The sequence below is a fragment of the Staurois parvus genome, unplaced genomic scaffold, assembly GCF_062004578.1.
Source record: "Staurois parvus isolate SC_StPar_1 unplaced genomic scaffold, SC_StPar_1.0 ptg001068l, whole genome shotgun sequence".
In the NCBI taxonomy this organism is placed as follows: Eukaryota; Metazoa; Chordata; class Amphibia; order Anura; family Ranidae; genus Staurois; species Staurois parvus.
In genome coordinates, this window is record NW_028318864.1 from 48,385 (window position 1) to 67,922 (window position 19,538).

The window sequence follows — 19,538 nt, forward strand, 5'->3', positions numbered from 1 at the left end:
ATTCTCTTCCCTGTGTGTGCTGAGCCCCACTCACAACCTAAAGGGGCCAAATGCTATTTTGGCCTATTGCAGGACATCCTGGACACCATGGCACCTACTGCAACATCTGGTCTCCGTGTGAGTTCTCTTCCCTGCGGGTGCTGAGCCCCACTCATGACCTAAACTGGCCAAATGCTATTTTGCAGGACATCCTGAAAACCATGGCACCTAACCAAGGACCATTTCACCACCAAATTCATGTGCCAGGCAAAGTACATGTGTGAGTTCTCCCAGAAGGTTGGTGCCATTGTCACACACTACCTTGCCTTGTACATATGACATGGGGTCAACCATCTCTCAGCCTGCCTCTGAACAGCTGTCAGAATCTCTGGCACAGTGTGGCTCCTCTTCCTCAGGCCTTATGCTAATGCAGCATTGCAGCATTTTGCCTCGGCTGTTGCATAGGCTCTGGGGTGCTAGAAGTGACTGGTGGTTTGGAGGAGTGAAAGGATATAGATATTGAGAGAAAGGGGGTAGAAACACCAAGGTACAAAACATGTGGGGAGCATCACTACCTGCCAAAAGATCCAACCACTATGTAGTAAAGGAGATGTAGTGCTTCTACTCATGTTTGCTGGACTGTGACCACCCTGCAGATAGAGAGGTCTAGCGACACAGATACATTTCCTCCTATATGCTATTGGAGGGCAGGAATGGCTTTCTGCTTATAATAATGGAGGCTGGACACCTGCCACTGTGGTGTATCACAGTCCATAAACTCATGGAAGGTGGCTAGTTCCATTCGCTGAAATGCAAGCATCTGCAAAGCCAGCAGTTTTGCCAAGCTGACTTTGGAAACCCTGGGCATGATGACAATTCTTTCTTTAGCTCCGGTAGTTGTGGAAGAGACATCTGTCTGGTCAAAGTTGCTGCTAAAGATGATGTGGTTGGTGTTGGAGACTTGTGATGAGATTTGAGCCTGTACTTGACCCTGCTCAGCAAAGCCCAGTGCTGACCATCCTGATAAGCTGCTGATAAGCCACTCTATAAGCTTCTGAAACCTTTTGAGAAAATTTCCTCCCTATTGCTAGATACTGAAGTTGTTGTGGTTGTTGTACCTGGAGAATCTTGTGGAGGGGAGGGAGATGAAATGTGACAAACAAGAACAGATATGCCTTTTGCTGTGGACAGGGATTGCTGAGATGCTGCTCCTCCTGTGATCCAAATGTATGTGTCTTCCCTTGCATGGAGTACCAAAATGGAGGTAGTTTTACCACAGTAGATACATTGCAGGCAGAGGCTGCAGAAAACACCAGTGCTGTTGGCAGCAGATGTGTTCAAAAAAGGCCCAGACCGCAGAGTTCAATGAGAACCTGACCTGAGGATGGCCGTGGCATGTGCCAATGGGACAGTTCCATCCAGTGGAATTAGATGGCTGCTCCCTCCAGTCCTCTGCAAACTGCCCTTGGACACAATCCTCCCTTGCTGCTGTTCTTCTTCTTCCTGACTTTCCTCACCCCAAGTCTTTGGCAACCCACATATGTTCTGATTCTCCCTTTAGACCTGTTTGGCATTTTTAACACAGGAAATCACCTTACATATAAGGCCCCCTATCAAGATAGCATCTGTCAGATTGAAAATACCATTCTCGAGTGTTCATGAGAATCCAGGTCAACTTGCCAGCCAGCTTGTCAACAACCGAATTAACCTAACAGTATGAGTTAAAAACGGGTTTAGTTAGCACACATTTGCAAATACATACGTAAACCACAGAGCCACGTCACGGCACCCTGATGTTCTGTGGTCCTAACTCTACAAATTTTGAGAGCCCCCATAGTAAAAACACATGTATTTAATGGATAGATCAAGGGCATGGGAACCTGAGGGAGCCCACCCCTCTTTAAAGGCACAGGAGCGCACTGGACACCCAGCATGTAGCACAATGGCAGCCAGGGTGTCCTAGTGCACCCACTCACCTACAATTCAGCAGTACAAAAAATGGCCACTGCCCCAGCCTACAACTGGCTTTTGCAGAAAGGACACATTAACGGGCGACACATGTCAAATAGAAGGAGAAAAGAAAGTTCCAAGTCAACTGCCATTGTGCTACATGCTGGGTATCCAGTGCGCTCCTGTGCCTTTAAAGAGGGGTGAGCTCCCTCAGGTTCACCTGCCCTTGATCTATCCATTAAATACATGTGCCTCTACTATGGGGGCTATCAAAATTTGTAGAGTTAGGACCACAGATTATCGGGGTGTCGTGACGTGGCTCTGTGGCTTACATATGTATTTTCAATTGTGTGCTAACTAAACCCCTGTTTTTAACGCATACTGTTAGGTAGGTTAATTCGGTTGTTGGCAAGCTAGCCGGAATGTTGACTTGGATCTTTCTTTTCTCCTTTTTTTGACATGCATTGCCCGTTCATGTGTCCTTGCTGCAAAAACCAATTATAGACTGGGGCAGTGGCCATTTTTTGTATTGTTCATGAGAATCCAGCAGGGACAAGCTGAGATTTGAACCATCTATGGGCAGGCTGATTGTAACCAATTGTGCAACTTGGATACATCCAGCCAGTCTAATATTTCACGCTATTACTTCCAGTGGCTTTAGCCGCTAGCGATTACTGTCTTCTCTTGGCAGGGACGGTTCCTTCCAATGCAACGCCCACCAGGAGAACACAACAACTGAGTGGGAGGGATTTTCTCAACAGTGGTTTCAGGAAAGAAAATCGCATTATCTACATCTACAGGCTTTAAATCACATGATGCAGCACATATGACAGGGAAGGTATTTTTTTTTTTACTCAAAACTGTAATTTGGCAATACAGTAAACATAAACATTTTGACATACAGTAAATATACAAAATGTAGTTCACAAACACATTCTCCAGTACTCAAAAAGGACAGTCGCCAGACTGGGATATAGTGCAGGGCTGTTGTTTCCTCCAAGACAGTGCTTTGGATGTGCAGCCCTCCTCAGACAGGGGAATCCAACCATGAACTGAAAAAGAACACACAGGGGGTGCAAATGCCTAGTGCATTACCCAAGGTTTATTGAGACAAACCAAAAAAGCCAATTTCATATTCACAAAGGACAGAAGTAATATGCATGACAACAATTTCTGACGGTCAACCAAGGTGGCAACAGATTCCCAACTATTGTTGATGTTGGCAAGTTGACGCCTTTCAGGGATGCAGATGTGCCCCCAAAATATGTTCTTTTTCATACAAAGTGTCATACATAAAGAATCAACACACTCAGTCATGTGCAAAGATAAGTGTCTATTACTCTACATCCCTTTGGCTTCTCTGAAAGTTTATATTGCATCAATCATTTCCAATATGAAGTACAATTAATGTTGGTTGTTTCCCAAGTTTACACATTTTTAGACTTCTCTTATCTCCTACTTGTTCATTCCACAAAGTCTTATCTTTTATATTAATTAGAAACATAGTAGATGCTATTATACTTTTGTAATGGGCGGGTCCGAAGAAAATACATTAATCTGTAATTAGAGTGCAAGCTGTATTGGTTCCTGGGCAGCTATTGCCGCTTACAGTTTTTGGTATCCTCAGCTTTTAGTTCCGGTCCGTGGAACGCAGTTGAGAGTGGATCATTTTGCTGTCTGTTGCTATATAAGGTGTGATGGACGTTGTAGGCCACGCCCCTGACAATGCCATTTATGACAAAATGCGTAGGGTGACGCTTCGCCCTCTGGCGTCATCATGCCATGTACTGCGGCCATTTTGTCAGTTGGAAACAATAGCAAATTTATATGCTTATACTACTATTGGTTTGTAAGTGCATCTTCTTCTATTAAACATTGCATTTCCTTAATACTATGCCTTGAGGAGCTTCTGTTTCTCTGTAAGGGAATTCCCGTGAATAGACATGCGCATACGTACAGAAATGCACGATCATGCACGTGCACACGCACGGCAAAGATTGGCACCAGATGGACTATTTAAAAGGTGCCTCTGCCTGTGCTGAGTGCTGACTGGTCTTCAGCTGTTCCCCATTTCCTGCTTGTTCCTGTGTGTGATTTCCTTGTTGCTGACCCGGCTTGTTCCTGACCTGACTCTGATTACTCTCCTGCTTGATACTGGTTCCTGACTTCGGCTCTGCTGATGACTTTGGCTTGCTTCTGATTTGGTACCTCGCTGTCCTCCTGTTGATGACCCCAGCTATTCCTATGACATTGCTCCTCTCTCCCATCCCAGCTTCCTGCCTTAGCTGGTGCACACCTGGCGACCTACCATACCAGCCCTGCATATCGCTACTGTTTCTGAATCAGAGGTTCATCAGTCTTCCAAAGTCTCCAACTGCAAGAGCTGCAAACATATGCTGGTGCTCTTGTCCCCCTGGTCCCTAGACAACCTCTGTTCCACTTCCAGTGGGGTCAGGGCTAGTGACACAACTGAGGCTGACCTTGTCATTTCAGTCTCCAATCAGGTAAGTGACATTCTCTTTTACATGCAACTTAACATCCTGAGATGGTTTAATGGAGTATAACCTTTATGGTATAAATTGTGGAGTTGCCTTTTGGTGGAGAAGCTCTATGTTCCTATATTTCCATCCGTATTTTGTAACCATCATTTTGAACTACAACCTTTGTGGTATGAGCTGTGGTGGTGCCTTCAGGTGGAGAAGATATATGCAAAATTATTTTGTTATACCTTTTTTTTATTGTTTTTACAATTTTTTTTTATGAGCCACATTGGGAGGCTTTGGTGAAATATTAGGGGTCTAAACAGACCTCTGATGTTCCACCTTTGGGACAGAGCAAAGAGATTGAGGCCACAACCCTAAATTTCCTTCTCTGCAGCCTCAGCTGCACAGAATTAGTGGACAGGAATAGCTCTGTATAAAGCTTCCTGTCCATTCATAAACTGAAGCATAGTACATACAGTTTACTATGTTTCAGTTATGAATGGACAGAGTCAGTGATTGCTACCAATCACTGATTGTCCATTCAGAAAAGGAAGGTGCCTATAAATGACATTTACCAGCCCCTACTCTGCTCTCCATCCTGACAGATCCCCCGCAGCTAACTGCAGGAGAGGGGAGGAAGAACCTGGCAGAACTGTGGAAGAGGGGTGGCCAGGAAAGAGTTTGGGGGGGGGGGCTGAGAGCATGGGGGCCAAGGAATACAGGGGGTGGAGAGCGCAGCAGCAGGAGAGTAGAGAGCATGGAGATAGAGAGCAGGGGAGGGCTGAAGATCAGGGGGGACAGAGTGGGGCAGCAGAAAAAAACTGGAAAGGAGAAGTGGCAGGGGTGGCTGAAAATAGAGGAATAGATCCTTATTTTCCTCTTGCAGCCACTGAATGCCTGCGGTAGGGAGAGGAGGAGAAGCCAGCATTCAGTGGCTGCAGGGGAAACACATAGAGATTGGTTCCTATAGGAAGCTGCTCCTGCCACTCCTTCGATCCAGGCATACATGGGGGCAGCATGGTCCCTTTACAGCATGGACCCAGGTCGCAATTATGACCCTTGTGACCCCTGTAGGTACGCCCCGATCAGTGTCAATATAAGTGTTGGATCCCAATGGGGCTGACTCCGTTTTGATCAGTAGGGGTGCAGGCAGGTGCAGTCTCCTTTCTTTACTGTGGGTTGTACCTTCTGTAGTGCTGCTGCAGCTGGAAAGGAATTCAGGAGAACCCTTGGTCCCCTGGGGTGGTGTTCTGGTCTATTCTGCATTCAGGTGACTCCTGGTGGCCATCTTGGGTCAGCAGAGCCTTTTTGAATTTCTGCCCCCAGATTTTGCCAAGCATTTATGAAGTAGATGGTATTTGGAAAGATACCAGGTGATTGTTGCAGAGAGAGGTCCTGGACAATTAAGGACAGGCTAGGGACATGCCATTCCGTATAGGAATCCTCCCCATTGGGTCTGGACTGGCCAGGCCACATTTCACCTTCTGAGACAGATGCTGTCAGTGCAGCCAAACCTGCTGTATTCTCAGCGGGCACAGAGCCAAGCCCACTCTGTTTTATGGGTGGCCATGGAGTAAATGGTCTCCACTGTCCTTTTACACTCAGCCACCCCCATTCCAATCTGCCTAGATGGAAGGAGACAGATCCCTTCTGTTTTTTGTGAACTTGGATTGTATTGGAGATAGGTGGATGTAAACGGTCTGTTTATGCTCACCGGTCTATAGGGGGTTAATAGACCATCCAATAGTTTTGAATATATAGAGTAAGCACACCACATAGCCAAACTGCTTTAGCAGTATGTTTGTATTAGGCACCTGAGGTAGGAGGCTCTTGAGAAAGGGGGTTTTTGGATCCCAAAAACGTTGTTTTCTTTTGCTGCTTCTCCTCTCTCTTTTCATCAGGGTCTGGCTCAGCTTTCCTTTTATAACGTATTTTGGGTTCTGTATTCCTGTATGTATTTCTGAACATCAGCTCTTATACGTCTTAAGTGTAGCTCATTCGCACCTATATGCATGTATGTTCTTTGCCGTGAATCAACAAAGGCGTGTACATCTTTGTTGTATTTTGCCTGATGTTAGATGACATACTGGGTTAGCTGTACCTGCTGGGTGATTCTATGTACTGTATATGTCTCATACAAACTAAAGCAGTTTGGCTATGTGGTGTGCTTATTCTATACATTAACAGCTTCCCGTCTGCCCGTCTGCAGAAATAGTGCTACAGGGTGGCATGGGTGCGCAAAATCATGTATATACCAGGGGCGGACTGACCATTTGGAAACTCGGGCACTGCCCGAGGGCCTGGGGTTAGTAGGGGGCCCCATGAGATGCCCCTGGTACCTTTTTCATAGGCTTTTTTGAGTTTGGGCAAGGACACAGGGGCCCCATGATCCCCTATTGCCTGGGGGCCCCATGAGTTGTCAGTCTGCCCCTGGTATATACTGTATACGTTATTTTTCATCTCCGAGTAGGGGGGCGCACACGAGGTGCACACACGCCATACCTGCGCCGCCGTTTGCAGCTGCGGCTGTCAGTCACCAGGTTCCAGCTGGTGGTTACCCTCCGGCGCCCGGTGATTGCTGAGGATCTCCGATAGGGAGGAGAACTGTTTGTAAGCAAAACTGTTCTCCTCCCTGTCAGCTTGTGCACACTGCTTTGCATGGCTGTGCAAAGCACATCCATACAAAGCAGTGTGCTTGCAGTTAAGCACACAGACACAGCCTCATAGTAAAACAGCACACAGTTAACCCTTTGATCGCCCCTGATGTTAACCCCTTCCTGCCCAGTGCCATTAGTACAATGTCAGTATTTTTATTTAGCACTGATCACTGTATTGGTGTCACTGGGAATGTCAGTGACACCAAGTCAGCTCCCCCCCAGTGTCAGAACGCCTGCCACAGTCCTGCTATAAGTTGCTGATCTTTGCCATTACTAGTAAAAATAAAAAAAAATCCCAGTATCTATACCGCCATTTGTAAACATTTTTTCAGCAAAGACATGGAGCGGAATACATTTTTGCTGAAATTTATGCCGAAATTTGATATTTTTACATTTTTTTACTGGACATGTTTAATAGCAAAAAGTCAAAAATATTGTTTGTTTCTCAAAATTGTCGGTCTTTTTTTTTTTTATAGCGCAAAAAAAAAAAAACACAGAGGTGATCATATACCACCGAAACAAAGCTCTATTATGGGGAGAAAATGATGTACATTTCATTTGGGTGCGGCGTTCCATGGCTGCGCAATTGTCAGTTAAAGTAACGCAGTGCCGTAACAAAAAAAAAATGGCCTGGTCAGGAGGGGGGAATCCTCTGGAGGGCAAGGGGTTCAAAACTATTGTACTAGCAGAGTGATCCACTGTGGAGAGGTTTAAGCACCCTAAATGATAACATATTGCTGGTTGCTGAATAGTGTCGTTAATAGACCGGCCAATCAGGCCCACTTGAAAAACCAACAGCTGGATCGGACCCACCATGTGACGGGGGCCTTAGACCTCATGAACACTGAATGGTTGCCCAGCTGTTCGAAATGCTTTTTCTCCCGACAGTAGAAAAGCAGCTTCAAAAAGCCACATTTTTTGCAGGTGCATGTATGTGCCTCACGTGCTTGGGCATTCATTCGTTTTATTGGCCAGAACATTCATTATTCAGCTTCCAGTTTTTTTCTTTTTCAAAGATTTAATTGAACAAGCTGAAGTTAGAAACAGGGGCAGACTGACAACTCATGGGGCCCCCAGGCAATAGGGGATCATGGGGCTCCTGTGTCCTTGCCCAAACTCAAAGCCTATGAAAAAGGTACCAAGGGCATCTCATGGGGCCCCCTACTGACCCCGGGCCCTCGGGCAGTGCCCAAGTTTCCAAATGGTCAGTCCGCCCCTGGTTGATTTTACACTCTCCAGTTTATGTAAATCAACCCCATAGGCTAACATGAAGGGGTAATTAAAGGCAGGAAAAAAAGTCAAACGCTTGCAAAACAAGCATTTTTTATCTGCAGTGTCTATGAAGCATTATGGTCAGTGCATATGTTAAGTGACAGGGTGCTTTAGGTAAGATTTGAGATGACCTCTTTTAAATTTTTTCTGCCCTGATGTGTATAAGTCCCCTTTCACATAAAGGGTCCAATCAAGTCTACCTGGCAGTTTTTTCAGGTGGACCTGATCAGACCCTCCATTCACCACTATGGATCGATGGTTGTAAAAGGACTAGTTTGTCCATATACACCTGCCTATCTCCAATCCACTAAAAAGAACAGAAGGGGATTTGTCTCTCTCTGTCTAGGTGGATCGATCTGAGGGAAGTTGGATGTAAAGCAGAGTAGTTGGCTCACTCTGCTCAGATCAGCAGGGAATCAACATACAGATCCCCAGTTGATCATAATGAGGTCCTCAATGTGTGAAAGGGCCTTAGCCAAAACAGCCCATTGAGGAATGGGAATGTTATTACTTAGAAAATGTTACCACCTAAACAAAATAGGTGCAGCCTATAATGTTTGGGTGGGAAGAATGGGAACACATTTAGTATTATTGATTAGGTGTGATTTCTATTTATAGGTCTGCTTGGATCGGCTTGGAAACCGATAGATTTTAGCACGTCCTATCTATTTTCCCCAGCTTTTTGTTTTGTCAGTTTTCCTCACCCTTTTGAGCCATTCTGCCTGAAATTCTTTATTTTTAAATGAATATATCAGGGGGTTCACTAATGGGGTACATAAAGAGTTTACAATTGTAAAAGTGTTATTGGCTTGAGGTGTTGCAGCTCCAGCAGGCAATGCATAGGTACCAAGTCCGAGACCGAACTGCATGGAGAACACAATGAGGTGGGAGCTACATGTGGAGAAGGTCTTCTTTCTACCGGAGGATGTGGGAATTTTAAGGATTGCACGAATTATAAACATGTATGATACAAAAACAGACAAAACTGTCCCCAATATCAGAAAAGCACTAATTAGAGCAGTAAGGAAATGGGCGTATGTTGTATCAGAAGTGGCCAGGCCCACGAATGGAGAAGAGTCACAGAAGAAATGGAATATTGTGTTATGGCCACAAAATTGTAACTGGCTAAAAACAAAGGACATTACACCTGCAAATCCAATCGAAATAACCCAAAAAGCAATGACGGCTCGCAGATAGATGATATTATTCACAAAAGAAGAATAACGTAATGGATGGCAAACAGCCAAGTATCGGTCATAGGACATCATAGCATAATGGAAACATCCAACATCTCCAGCAGTTGCATACACCAGTAAATGTACAATGCATCCAGTTACAGTGGTGGTCGGTCGCTCAGCAATGATATAATAGAGCATCACTGGAACCAAATTTGTAATGCTCACCAGTTCATAGACACACATGCTTTGAATTAAGAAAAACATGGGTGCCTTAAGGCAAGTGCTACTCCATATTATATAGATGATCATTACATTTGCACTGCAGATCAAAAGGTAAATGATGAGGAACAGAATGAATATTGGAACCCGGAAGACATGATAAGGTTTAAATCCAATGATTACAATTTCAGTGATGGCTGTGCAGTTCTCAGGATACACCGTCTATGGAGGAGACAATCATACATCATATACAATATTCTGCAGATCAAAAGATGCATTTGCACTGTGATTTTGGCTTGCTGTGGTTAACCAATTCAGCTCTCACCCCTATACACCACCAACTGATCAGAACAAGTGTCACATTTCTGCCAGGCCTATAGATTGGCCAGCACTCCCACCCAGCAACCTTGGCCAGCACTCCTGCCTAGTAACCTTGTACAGCACTCCTGCCTAGTAACCTTGGCCAGTACTCCTGCCCAGCAACCTTGGCCAGCACTCCTGCCCAGCAACCTTGGCCAGCACTCCCGCCTAGTAACCTTGGACAGCACTCCTGCCTAGTAACCTTGGACAGCACTCCCACCCAGCAATCTTGGCTAGCACTCCCGCCTAGTAACCTTGGACAGCACTCCCGCCCAGCAACCTTGGCCAGCACTCCCACCTAGTAACCTTGACCAGCACTCCCGCCCAGCAACCTTGGCCAGCACTCCCGCCCAGCAACCTTGGCCGGCACTCTCACCCAGCTACCTTGCCCAGCACTCCTGGTCAGAAACCTTGCCCAGCAACTTTGGCCATTACTCCCACCCAGCAACCTTGGCTGGCCCTCCCGCCCAGCAACTTTAGCCAGCAATCAAGCCTAGCAACCTTGGCCAGCATTCACACCCAGCAACGTTGGACAGCACTCCTGCTCAGAGCAAATGTCACATTTCTGCCGGGCCTATTGATTGGCCAGCACGCCCGCTCAGTAACCTTGGTTAGTACTCCCAGCTAGTAACCTTGGACAGCACTCCCACCCAGTAACCTTGGATAACACTCCCGCCCAGCAACCTTGGCCAGCACTCCTGTCCAGCAACCTTGGCCAGCACTCCTGTCCAGCAACCTTGGCCAGCACTCTTGTCCAGGAACCTTGGCCAGCACTTCTGTCCAGCAACCTTGGCCAGCACTCCTGCCCAAGAACCTTGTCCGGCATTTCCACCCAGCTACCTTGCACAGCACTCCTGGTCAGCAACCTTGCCCAGCACTTCCACTCAGTAACCTTGGCCAGCACTCCCGCCCAGCAACTTTGGCCGGCCCTCCCGCCTAGCAACCTTGACCAGCACTTCCACTCAGTAACCTTGGCCAGCACTCCCACCCAGCAACCTTGGCTGGCCCTCCCGCCTAGCAACCTTAGCCAGCACTCAAGCCCAGCAACGTTGGACAGCACTCCTGCTCAGAGCAAATGTCACATTTCTGCCGGGCCTATTGATTGGCCAGCACTCCCGCTCAGTAACCTTGGTTATTACTCCCGCTCAGTAACCTTGGACAGCACTCCCACCCAGACACCTTGGGCAGCACTCCCACCCAGCAACTTTGGCCAGCACTCTAGCCTAGCAACCTTGGCCAGCACTCACCCCCAGCAATGTTGATCAGCTCTCCTACCCAGAGCAAATGTCACATTTCAGCCAGGCCTATTGATTGGCCAGCACTCCTGCCCAGTAACCTTGGCTAGCACTCCTGCTCAGGAAACCTTCAAAATCACTCCTTACCAGCAACCTGGGCCAGCACTCCCACCCAGCAACCTTGGCCAGCACTTTCACCCAGCACTCCTGCCCAGCAATGTTGAGCAGCATCTCCCACCCAGCAATCTTGGCCAGTACGTCTGCCCAGCAACCTTGCCATCACCCCTGCCCAAGAACTCTGGCCAGAAATCCCCACCTAGCAACCATTGTCAGCACTCCCTCCCAGCAACCTTGGCCAGCACTTCTGCCCTTCTTCTGGAGAAAGATTGCATCTTAAACTTTACATTGTATATGGTGTTATTATTATTTGACAGGAATATTTTATCCAAAAATGTCAATTGTATTATTATTAGTATTGCATAAAGCGAATACTTGCTAACTTAAGTAATTCAGGTTTTATATTACTATATTCAATTTCCACATACGTATATTTTTTATCTATATTAATTGGTTTTAACAATTATACATAATGCTGTATTGTGGATATTATTTTTAACATTATAAAGAATTAGTTTGAGTTCGTTGTATTACAACGTTATGTTACAAAAGTCATGAGATAATGAGAAGTTTCAATAAAATGACCTCATCATTTTGTAGAATATATAGGTAGGATTTTTTCTTCCCCAAAATCACTTAAAGTAATACATTATTTGCAGTGACATGGACACCAGTCTGTCTGAAACCAAACATGGCAGAAAGGCAGTTATCTCTTAACCTCTTCCCGTCCAGCGCATGCCGATAAACATCCGGACGGGAGTGCTACCGATGTGGGGGGACATTTCTAAATGTTCCTCCGCATTCATTGCCTGTGCGCATTCCCTGGGAGCATGCAGCACCACAATCTGTGTCTGCTTTGTCCGGAGGACACAGAACGCTGTACGGGACCTCTGTGTGATGTCCTGATTCGTGTGATCACTGATTGGCCAATCTCCACCCAGCAACCTTGGCCAGCACTCCTGACCAGCAAATTGACCACTGGGCCAATGTGCTGCTCAGGTGGTGCAAGTTGAGGTACTTGTTTTAACATTAGTGGAAGTCATTTTATCCTAGATAGATGGAGTTAACTAGTACTGCATATTAAGGGGGGGGGGGGTTAATGGATCTGGTCTTCATATATATATAAAAAAAGAAATAGATTGGCTTGTTATGCCCTGATGAAGAAGGTATCTGGAGCTTTGAAATGCATGGGTTACAGTGGAAGCCAAGTTTTTGAGGAAGGAAAGGACCATAACCTGTTGGGTTCCGAGCATACTGTTTTATATCTGGTACCTAGTTATTCAACACAACCTCATCTTTTATTTTGTACAAATGCCTGTAATACATTTGTATTACAATGTGTTTGTGTGCATTGAAATTCTGCACACGCATCAGAAAGAACCCCTATTTCTTTTTATCTTTTTCAAACATCACTGGAACAAATATCTGCTGATAATCAAAGATAATGAATTATCTTTAAGGGGGCTATATGTATAATGTTTTTATTTATTTTAATGAAGATATACACCCACCGGCCGCTTTATTAGGGAGATATACACTCACCGGCCACTTTATTATTATTATTATTATACAGTATTTATAAAGCGCCAATGATTCGCTCAGCGCTGTACATTACAAAGGGGGCAGAACATGTGACAGAATACCAATACAATGCAAAACATGAGGGGATTGAGGGCCCTGCTCTTTCGAGCTTACAATCTAGGAGGGAGGGGATGGTGGCACAGGAGGAGATAGCTGTGGGGGATGGAGTGGTAGGAAGAGTGGAGGAGGTCGGCAAATTAGCAGGGGGTGGGGTAGGCTTCCCTGAAGAGGTGGGTTTTCAGGGTGCGCCTAAAGGAGAGGAGAGTAGGTGAGTATCTGATGGGTTGGGGCAGGGAGTTCCAGAGGATAGGTGACACCCTGGAGAAGTCCTGAAGGTGGGCATGGAAGGAGGAGACCAGGGAACTAGAGAGAAGGAGGTCTTGTGAGGAGCGGAGTGTGTGTGCTGGGTGGTACTTGGATATTAGGTCGGTGATGTAGTTCGGGGTAGTATGGTAGACAGCTTTGTACGCCAGTGTTAGGATTTTGAATTTGATCCATTGCGCAATCGGAAGCCAGTGGAGGGATTGGCAGAGAGGGGTGGAGGACACTGAGTGGAGGCCAGTGGAGGGATTGGCAGAGGGGGGTGGAGGACACTGAGTGGAAGCCAGTGGAGGGATTGGCAGAGGGGGGTGGAGGACACTGAGTGGAGGCCAGTGGAGGAATTGGCAGAGGGGGGTGGAGGACACTGAGTGGAGGCCAGTGGAGGGATTGGCAGAGGGGGGTGGCAGAGACGGAGTGGTTGGAAAGGTGAATGAGTCTGGCAGCCGTATTCAGGATGGACTGGAGCGGGGATAGCCTGTGGCGAGGCAGGCCAGTGAGGAGGGAGTTGCAGTAGTCGAGTCGTGATATGATGAGGGAGTGGATGAGCTGTTTAGTGGTTTCTGGGGTTAGGAACGTGCGGATTTTGGCGATGTTGAGGAGGTGGAGTCTGCACGAGTTTGTTAAAGATTGGACTTGGGGCTGGAAGGATAGGTTGGAGTACAGAATGACACCAAGTACTCTGGCCTACGGGGCGGGTTTGATGGTTGCATTGTTGGACATGATGGAGAAGTCAATGGGGGGTGGTGTCCGGGCTGGGGGAAAGACAAGAAACTCGGTTTTGGAGAGGTTCAGTTTAAGGAAGTGGAGCGACATCCAGTCTGATATGTCGCTCAGTAGGTGTGTGATTCGGGCGGAGACCGAGGGGGTGAGGTGGGGGGTTGAGAGATAGATTTGTGCGTCTTTGGCATAGATATACCCTCCCCGGCCACTTTATTAGGGAGATATACACTCACCATCCACTTTATTAGGGAGATATACACTCACCATCCACTTTATTAGGTGCATCTTGCTAGTACCAAGTTAGACACCCTTTTGCCTTCAGAACTGCCTTAATTGTTTGTGGAATAGATTCAACAACGTGTTGGAAACATTCCTCAGAGATTTTGGTCCATATTGACATGACAGCTTGCCTTTCTATCATCTCGAACGTTTTCCCATTCTCCTCTGACCTCTGACATCAACAGGGCATTTTCCTCCACACAAATTCACTGGACATTTTCTCTTTTTTTCAGACCATTCTCTGTAAACCTTAGATCAGCAGTTTTTTAATACTCAGACCAGCCCATCTTCCATCAACAACCATGTTACATTCAAAGGCACTTAAATCCCCTTCCTTCCCTGTTTGAACTTCAGCAGGTTATCTTCACCATGTTTAGATGCCTAAATGCATTGAGTTGCTGTCATGTTATTGTCTGATTAGCTATTTTTGTTACCAAGTAATTGAACAGGTGTACCTAATAAAGTGGCCTATGATTGAATATCTTCAGTAAAAATAAATCCATGATTAAATATACATTTGTAATTAGTTATACAGCAACTACATTTCACTTCCACATTCAGACCTATTGGGTGTAACAAATACAAAGTGTTTAATCATTTTGTTTTTAAATTTTTTTTTAGTTCTGTCCTTTTAACATATCTCCCCATTAACAACAAATATTCAAATAATACATATATGCCCGATTAAAAAAAATATTATACATACAGTATATCCTGAATGAAATAAAGACATTATTTTTTCAATGGGGGTCAATGTATAATTGACATTTTTTTAAACATTTCTGAAGTTTAACCCTTTCACAAGCCAAAGCCACATACACATATTTTTTTTAAATGAAAACACTCTTAAAACCCCTTTGTATATTTTCTGAAAGCAGAAGACACTTGGAATTAAAACCTGGTAGTTGCAATTATTTGCATAACATTATTGCATATTTTTCTCAGATCTATATTTGCAATAAAAATGCATTGTGAGCACTAAAAAATACACTATGCGTGGTGTCCACTATGATATGTATAGATCTGAGGTGGAGAGCGTGGTGTGCACTATGATATGTATATATCTGAGGTGGAGAGCGTGGTGTGCACTATAATAGGTGGAGATCCAAGGTGGAGAGCGTGGTGTGCACCATGATATGTGAAGATCTGAGGTGTAGAGCGTGGTGTGCACTATAATAGGTGGAGATCCAAGGTGGAGAGCGTGGTGTGCACTATGATATGTGAAGATCTGAGGTGTAGAGCGTGGTGTGCACTATAATAGGTGGAGATCTGAGGTGGAGAGTGTGGTGTGCACTATGATTTGTATAGATCTGAGGTGTAGAGCGTGGTGTGCACTATAATAGGTGGAGTTCCAAGGTGGAGAGTATGGTGTGCACTATGATATGTGAAGATCTGAGGTGGAGAGCGTGGTGTGCACTATAATAGGTGGAGATCCAAGGTGGAGAGCGTGGTGTGCACTATGATATGTGAAGATCTGAGATGTAGAGCGTGGTGTGCACTATAATAGGTGGAGATCTGAGGTGGAGAGTGTGGTGTGCACTATGATTTGTATAGATCTGAGGTGTAGAGCGTGGTGTGCACTATAGAAGGTGGAGTTCCAAGGTGGAGAGTATGGTGTGCACTATGATATGTGAAGATCTGAGGTGTAGAGTGTGTTGTGCACTATAATAGGTGGAGATCCAAGGTGGAGAGCGTGGTGTGCACTATGATATGTGAAGATCTGAGGTGGAGAGCGTGGTGTGCACTATAATAGGTGGAGATCCAAGGTGGAGAATGTGGTGTGCACTATATGTGAAGATCTGAGGTGGGGAGCGTAGTGTGCACTATAATAGCTGGAGATCCAAGGTGGAGAGTGTGGTGTGCACTATGATATGTATAAATCTGAGGTGGAGAGTGTGGTGTGCACTATAATATCTGGAGATCCAAGGTGAAGAGCGTGGTGTGCACTATGATATGTGAAGATCTAAGGTGTAGAGCGTGTTGTGCACTATAATATCTGGAGATCCAAGGTAGAGAGTGTGGTGTGCACCATGATATGTATAGATCTGAGATGAAGAGCATGGTGTGCACTATAATAGGTGGAGATTCAAGATGGAGAGCGTGGTGTGCACCATGATATGTGAAGTTCTGAGGTGGAGAGCGTGGTGTGCACTATAATAGCTGGAGATCCAAGGTAGAGAGTGTGGTGTGCACCATGATATGTATAGATCTGAGATGAAGAGCATGTTGTGCACTATAATAGGTGGAGATCCAAGATGGAGAGCATGGTGTGCACCATGATATGTGAAGATCTGAGGTGGAGAGCGTGGTGTGCACTATAATAGCTGGAGATCCAAGGTGTAGAGCGTGTTGTGCACTATAATATCTGGAGATCCAAGGTAGAGAGTGTGGTGTGCACCATGATATGTATAGATCTGAGATGAAGAGCATGTTGTGCACTATAATAGGTGGAGATCCAAGATGGAGAGCATGGTGTGCACCATGATATGTGAAGATCTGAGGTGGAGAGCGTGGTATGCACTATAATAGCTGGAGATTCAAGGTGGAGAGCGTGGTGTGCATTATAATAGGTGGAGATCCAAGGTGGAGAGCGTGGTGTGCACTATGATATGTGAAGTTCTGAGGTGGAGAGCGTGGTGTGCACTATAATAGCTGGAGATCCAAGGTGGAGAGTGTGGTGTGCACCTTGATATGTATAGATCTGAGAAGTTCTGAGGTGTGGAGCATAGTGTATACTATGATGTGAATATCCAAAGTGGAGAGTGAAGGATGATATGTGAATAATGTAACATTTTGCCCAAGTTCAGTCAAAACCTTTTATGAGGTATTTTTTGGCACAATTTCTTGTGCAGATGATGGGTATCAGAACAGGATGAAAAGAGAAATCTACTTTGTGAGTTTACAGAGAGCATTTAAAACCTGAAAGAAGTAATAATAATAATCCTAATAATAAAATAATACAAAACTAAATGTATACCAAATGGCTACAGCCTTATATTATGCAGCAAGAGTAATATGGTCAGTCTTACCATTTGTCTTGGGGGAAATAAATAGATGTACTATAACAATGAGTTACGGCACTAATGATAACATAAAAGGACCCATGTCCCCGCAGGTATATCTCAGTGTTACATCTTGTGAGCTTTTTACAGCTCTTTTATACTATTCTGATCAATTGATTTACTGATTTATCACTGTGGGGACTGACAATTTCCCAAAGCAGATAATTAGATGTGTTTATGCTACAAATAAATAATAAATAATGATTTAGTCTGATGCAATCCAATGTTTATTTCAATGTGACAAAACACTTGATTTCTTCAGGTTGTCAATGTATAGATACAAAGTATGGTAAAAAATATATATTTTTCTGTTAGAAAACTTTATTCATCTAAAATAACTTTTTAATCAGTCACCCAAAAGTTTCCATACAAAGATAAACATATAAAAGAGAATGTCTGGGTTCATTAAAATTGAATTATACCCCCCCCCCCCTTTCTACCAACGTAGGTTTATCAATGGTGGATTGGTGGCCCTTCATTTACTCAGTGCTGTTTATGAATGGTACCGCTTGGAACAGTCCAGGCAGGTTTGTCCTGCACTTTTATTTGGCAAGGAAGCACAGAAATACAATTTAAATGCAGAGGGACTTAGTAAAGAACTGACTTGACTATGGTTTGTGTTTGTACAGCAAAACAAAACATTTGCTCATTCAGTGGGTTCTCCAAAACAAAGAGGCAGAACGTGTACCTTTTTTTAGTGTTCTGTCAGCACTCAGCCTTTTTGCCTAGCAGCAGACTTCCACAGTAGATGAAAAAATAGAGAGTGCTGAACACGAGTCAGCTCACATATACTGTACAAATGTCTGTGGACAGCTGAGACTAATAATGAGGTCTCTCTATTACTCCATACTCATACTTCTTGACCTTTCCCCTGCCTTTGACACAGTTGACCACCTGCTACTCCTCAGTAAACTCCACTCCATCGGCCTCCAAGACTCTGCTCTCTCCTGGTTCTCCTCTTACCTTTCTCAGTGCACTTTCAGTGTCACATACAACTCCTCCTCCTCTGCTTCCTCTTTCTGTTGGGGTACCCCAAGGTTCTGTCCTTGGGCCTCTCCATTTCTCTCTCTACACCTCCTCCCTGGGCCAACTGATAACCTCCATGGCTTCCAATACCACCTCTGTGCTGATGTCAGGAATGGACTTGCCAATAATGGTGGGACTCACCTGCCTTGTGGGCTGCAGTACCAGGGCTGGCCAGCGGGTGCTCTCAGCAATCAGAGACTCAACCCTGCAGTCAGCCAAACACCGGATGCTGATTACGGAGGTGTATTTAAGGGATGGCCAGACCTGCAGTCTGGGCCTTGGTGTGTGTTTTTCCATGGTCCCCTGTATCTGGTTACCTGCATTCCTGTTCCTGTTCCTACCTGACTGACTTGTTGCCGACCCAGCCTGATCCTAACCTCTGCTGACTTCTCCTGTTTGATCCCTGGCTTGTGACCCCGACCATTCTCTGCCTGACCCCCTGTACCTACCTGCCCGTTAGTTGCTGTACCCGGCTTGTGACCTGACTACTCTCTGCCTGCTCCTCCTGTTCCTACCTGCCCGATTGTTATTGACCCGGCCTGCCTGACTACGCTTGCATTCTATGTATTGTTATCTGTGGGTGGTTTGGTTCGTTTGCACTGTGTTTATGTTTTAGTATTGCACTGCGTTTTGTATTGTTAATATTAAATTATATTGTTTATACCATATCTGAAGCCTGCGTTTCCCTGCGTCAGTTCACATACCTCTGGTCATACCCGGAGCCCTGACAGCTGATGACACCCAGATTTATCTCTCTGCTCCGCAGCTCATCCCCTCAATCTCCTCATGTATCACAAATCTACTAAGCGACATATCAGCATGGATGTCACATCACTACCTTAAACTCAATCTTTCCAAAACCGAGCTTGTAATATTTCCTCCTCCCCGATCCCCACTCATGACTTTACCATTAAGATCAACAGCACAACCATTGGTCCTTCCCCTCATGCCAAGGTGCTAGGCGTAATCCTAGACTCTGACCTCTCCTTTGGGCCCCACATCCAATCACTGGCTAAATCCTGCCGCCTCAACCTCCAGAACATTTCCAAAATCCACCCCTTCCTGACCAATGACACCACAAAACAACTTATCCACTCCT

The 19,538-nt window shown here is 45.4% G+C and overlaps 1 protein-coding gene across 1 annotated transcript; it reads right to left on the minus strand.

Moving 5' to 3' along the window:
• Positions 1–676: 676 nt before the first annotated feature.
• On the minus strand, positions 677–14,357 carry LOC149440570 (olfactory receptor 6X1-like). The gene is made up of 3 exons (XM_089658431.1): positions 14,337–14,357; positions 9,046–9,960; positions 677–1,033 (listed from the first exon to the last, which is right to left on the minus strand). The coding sequence occupies exons 1-3, from the start codon at positions 14,355–14,357 to the stop codon at positions 677–679; spliced, it is 1,293 nt and encodes a 430-aa protein (XP_089514557.1).
• Positions 14,358–19,538: the final 5,181 nt, after the last annotated feature.

Coding starts and splice junctions, on each gene's coding strand:
- LOC149440570 (XM_089658431.1), bottom strand. CDS start 14,357: ATGCACCTAATAAAGTGGATG. Junction 9,961..14,336: donor TGCACCTAATAAAGTGGATG/GTGAGTGTATAT, acceptor TCTCCTCCATAG/ACGGTGTATCCTGAGAACTG. Junction 1,034..9,045: donor AGGCAGAATGGCTCAAAAGG/GTGAGGAAAACT, acceptor AAAAGGTTTCAG/AAGCTTATAGAGTGGCTTAT.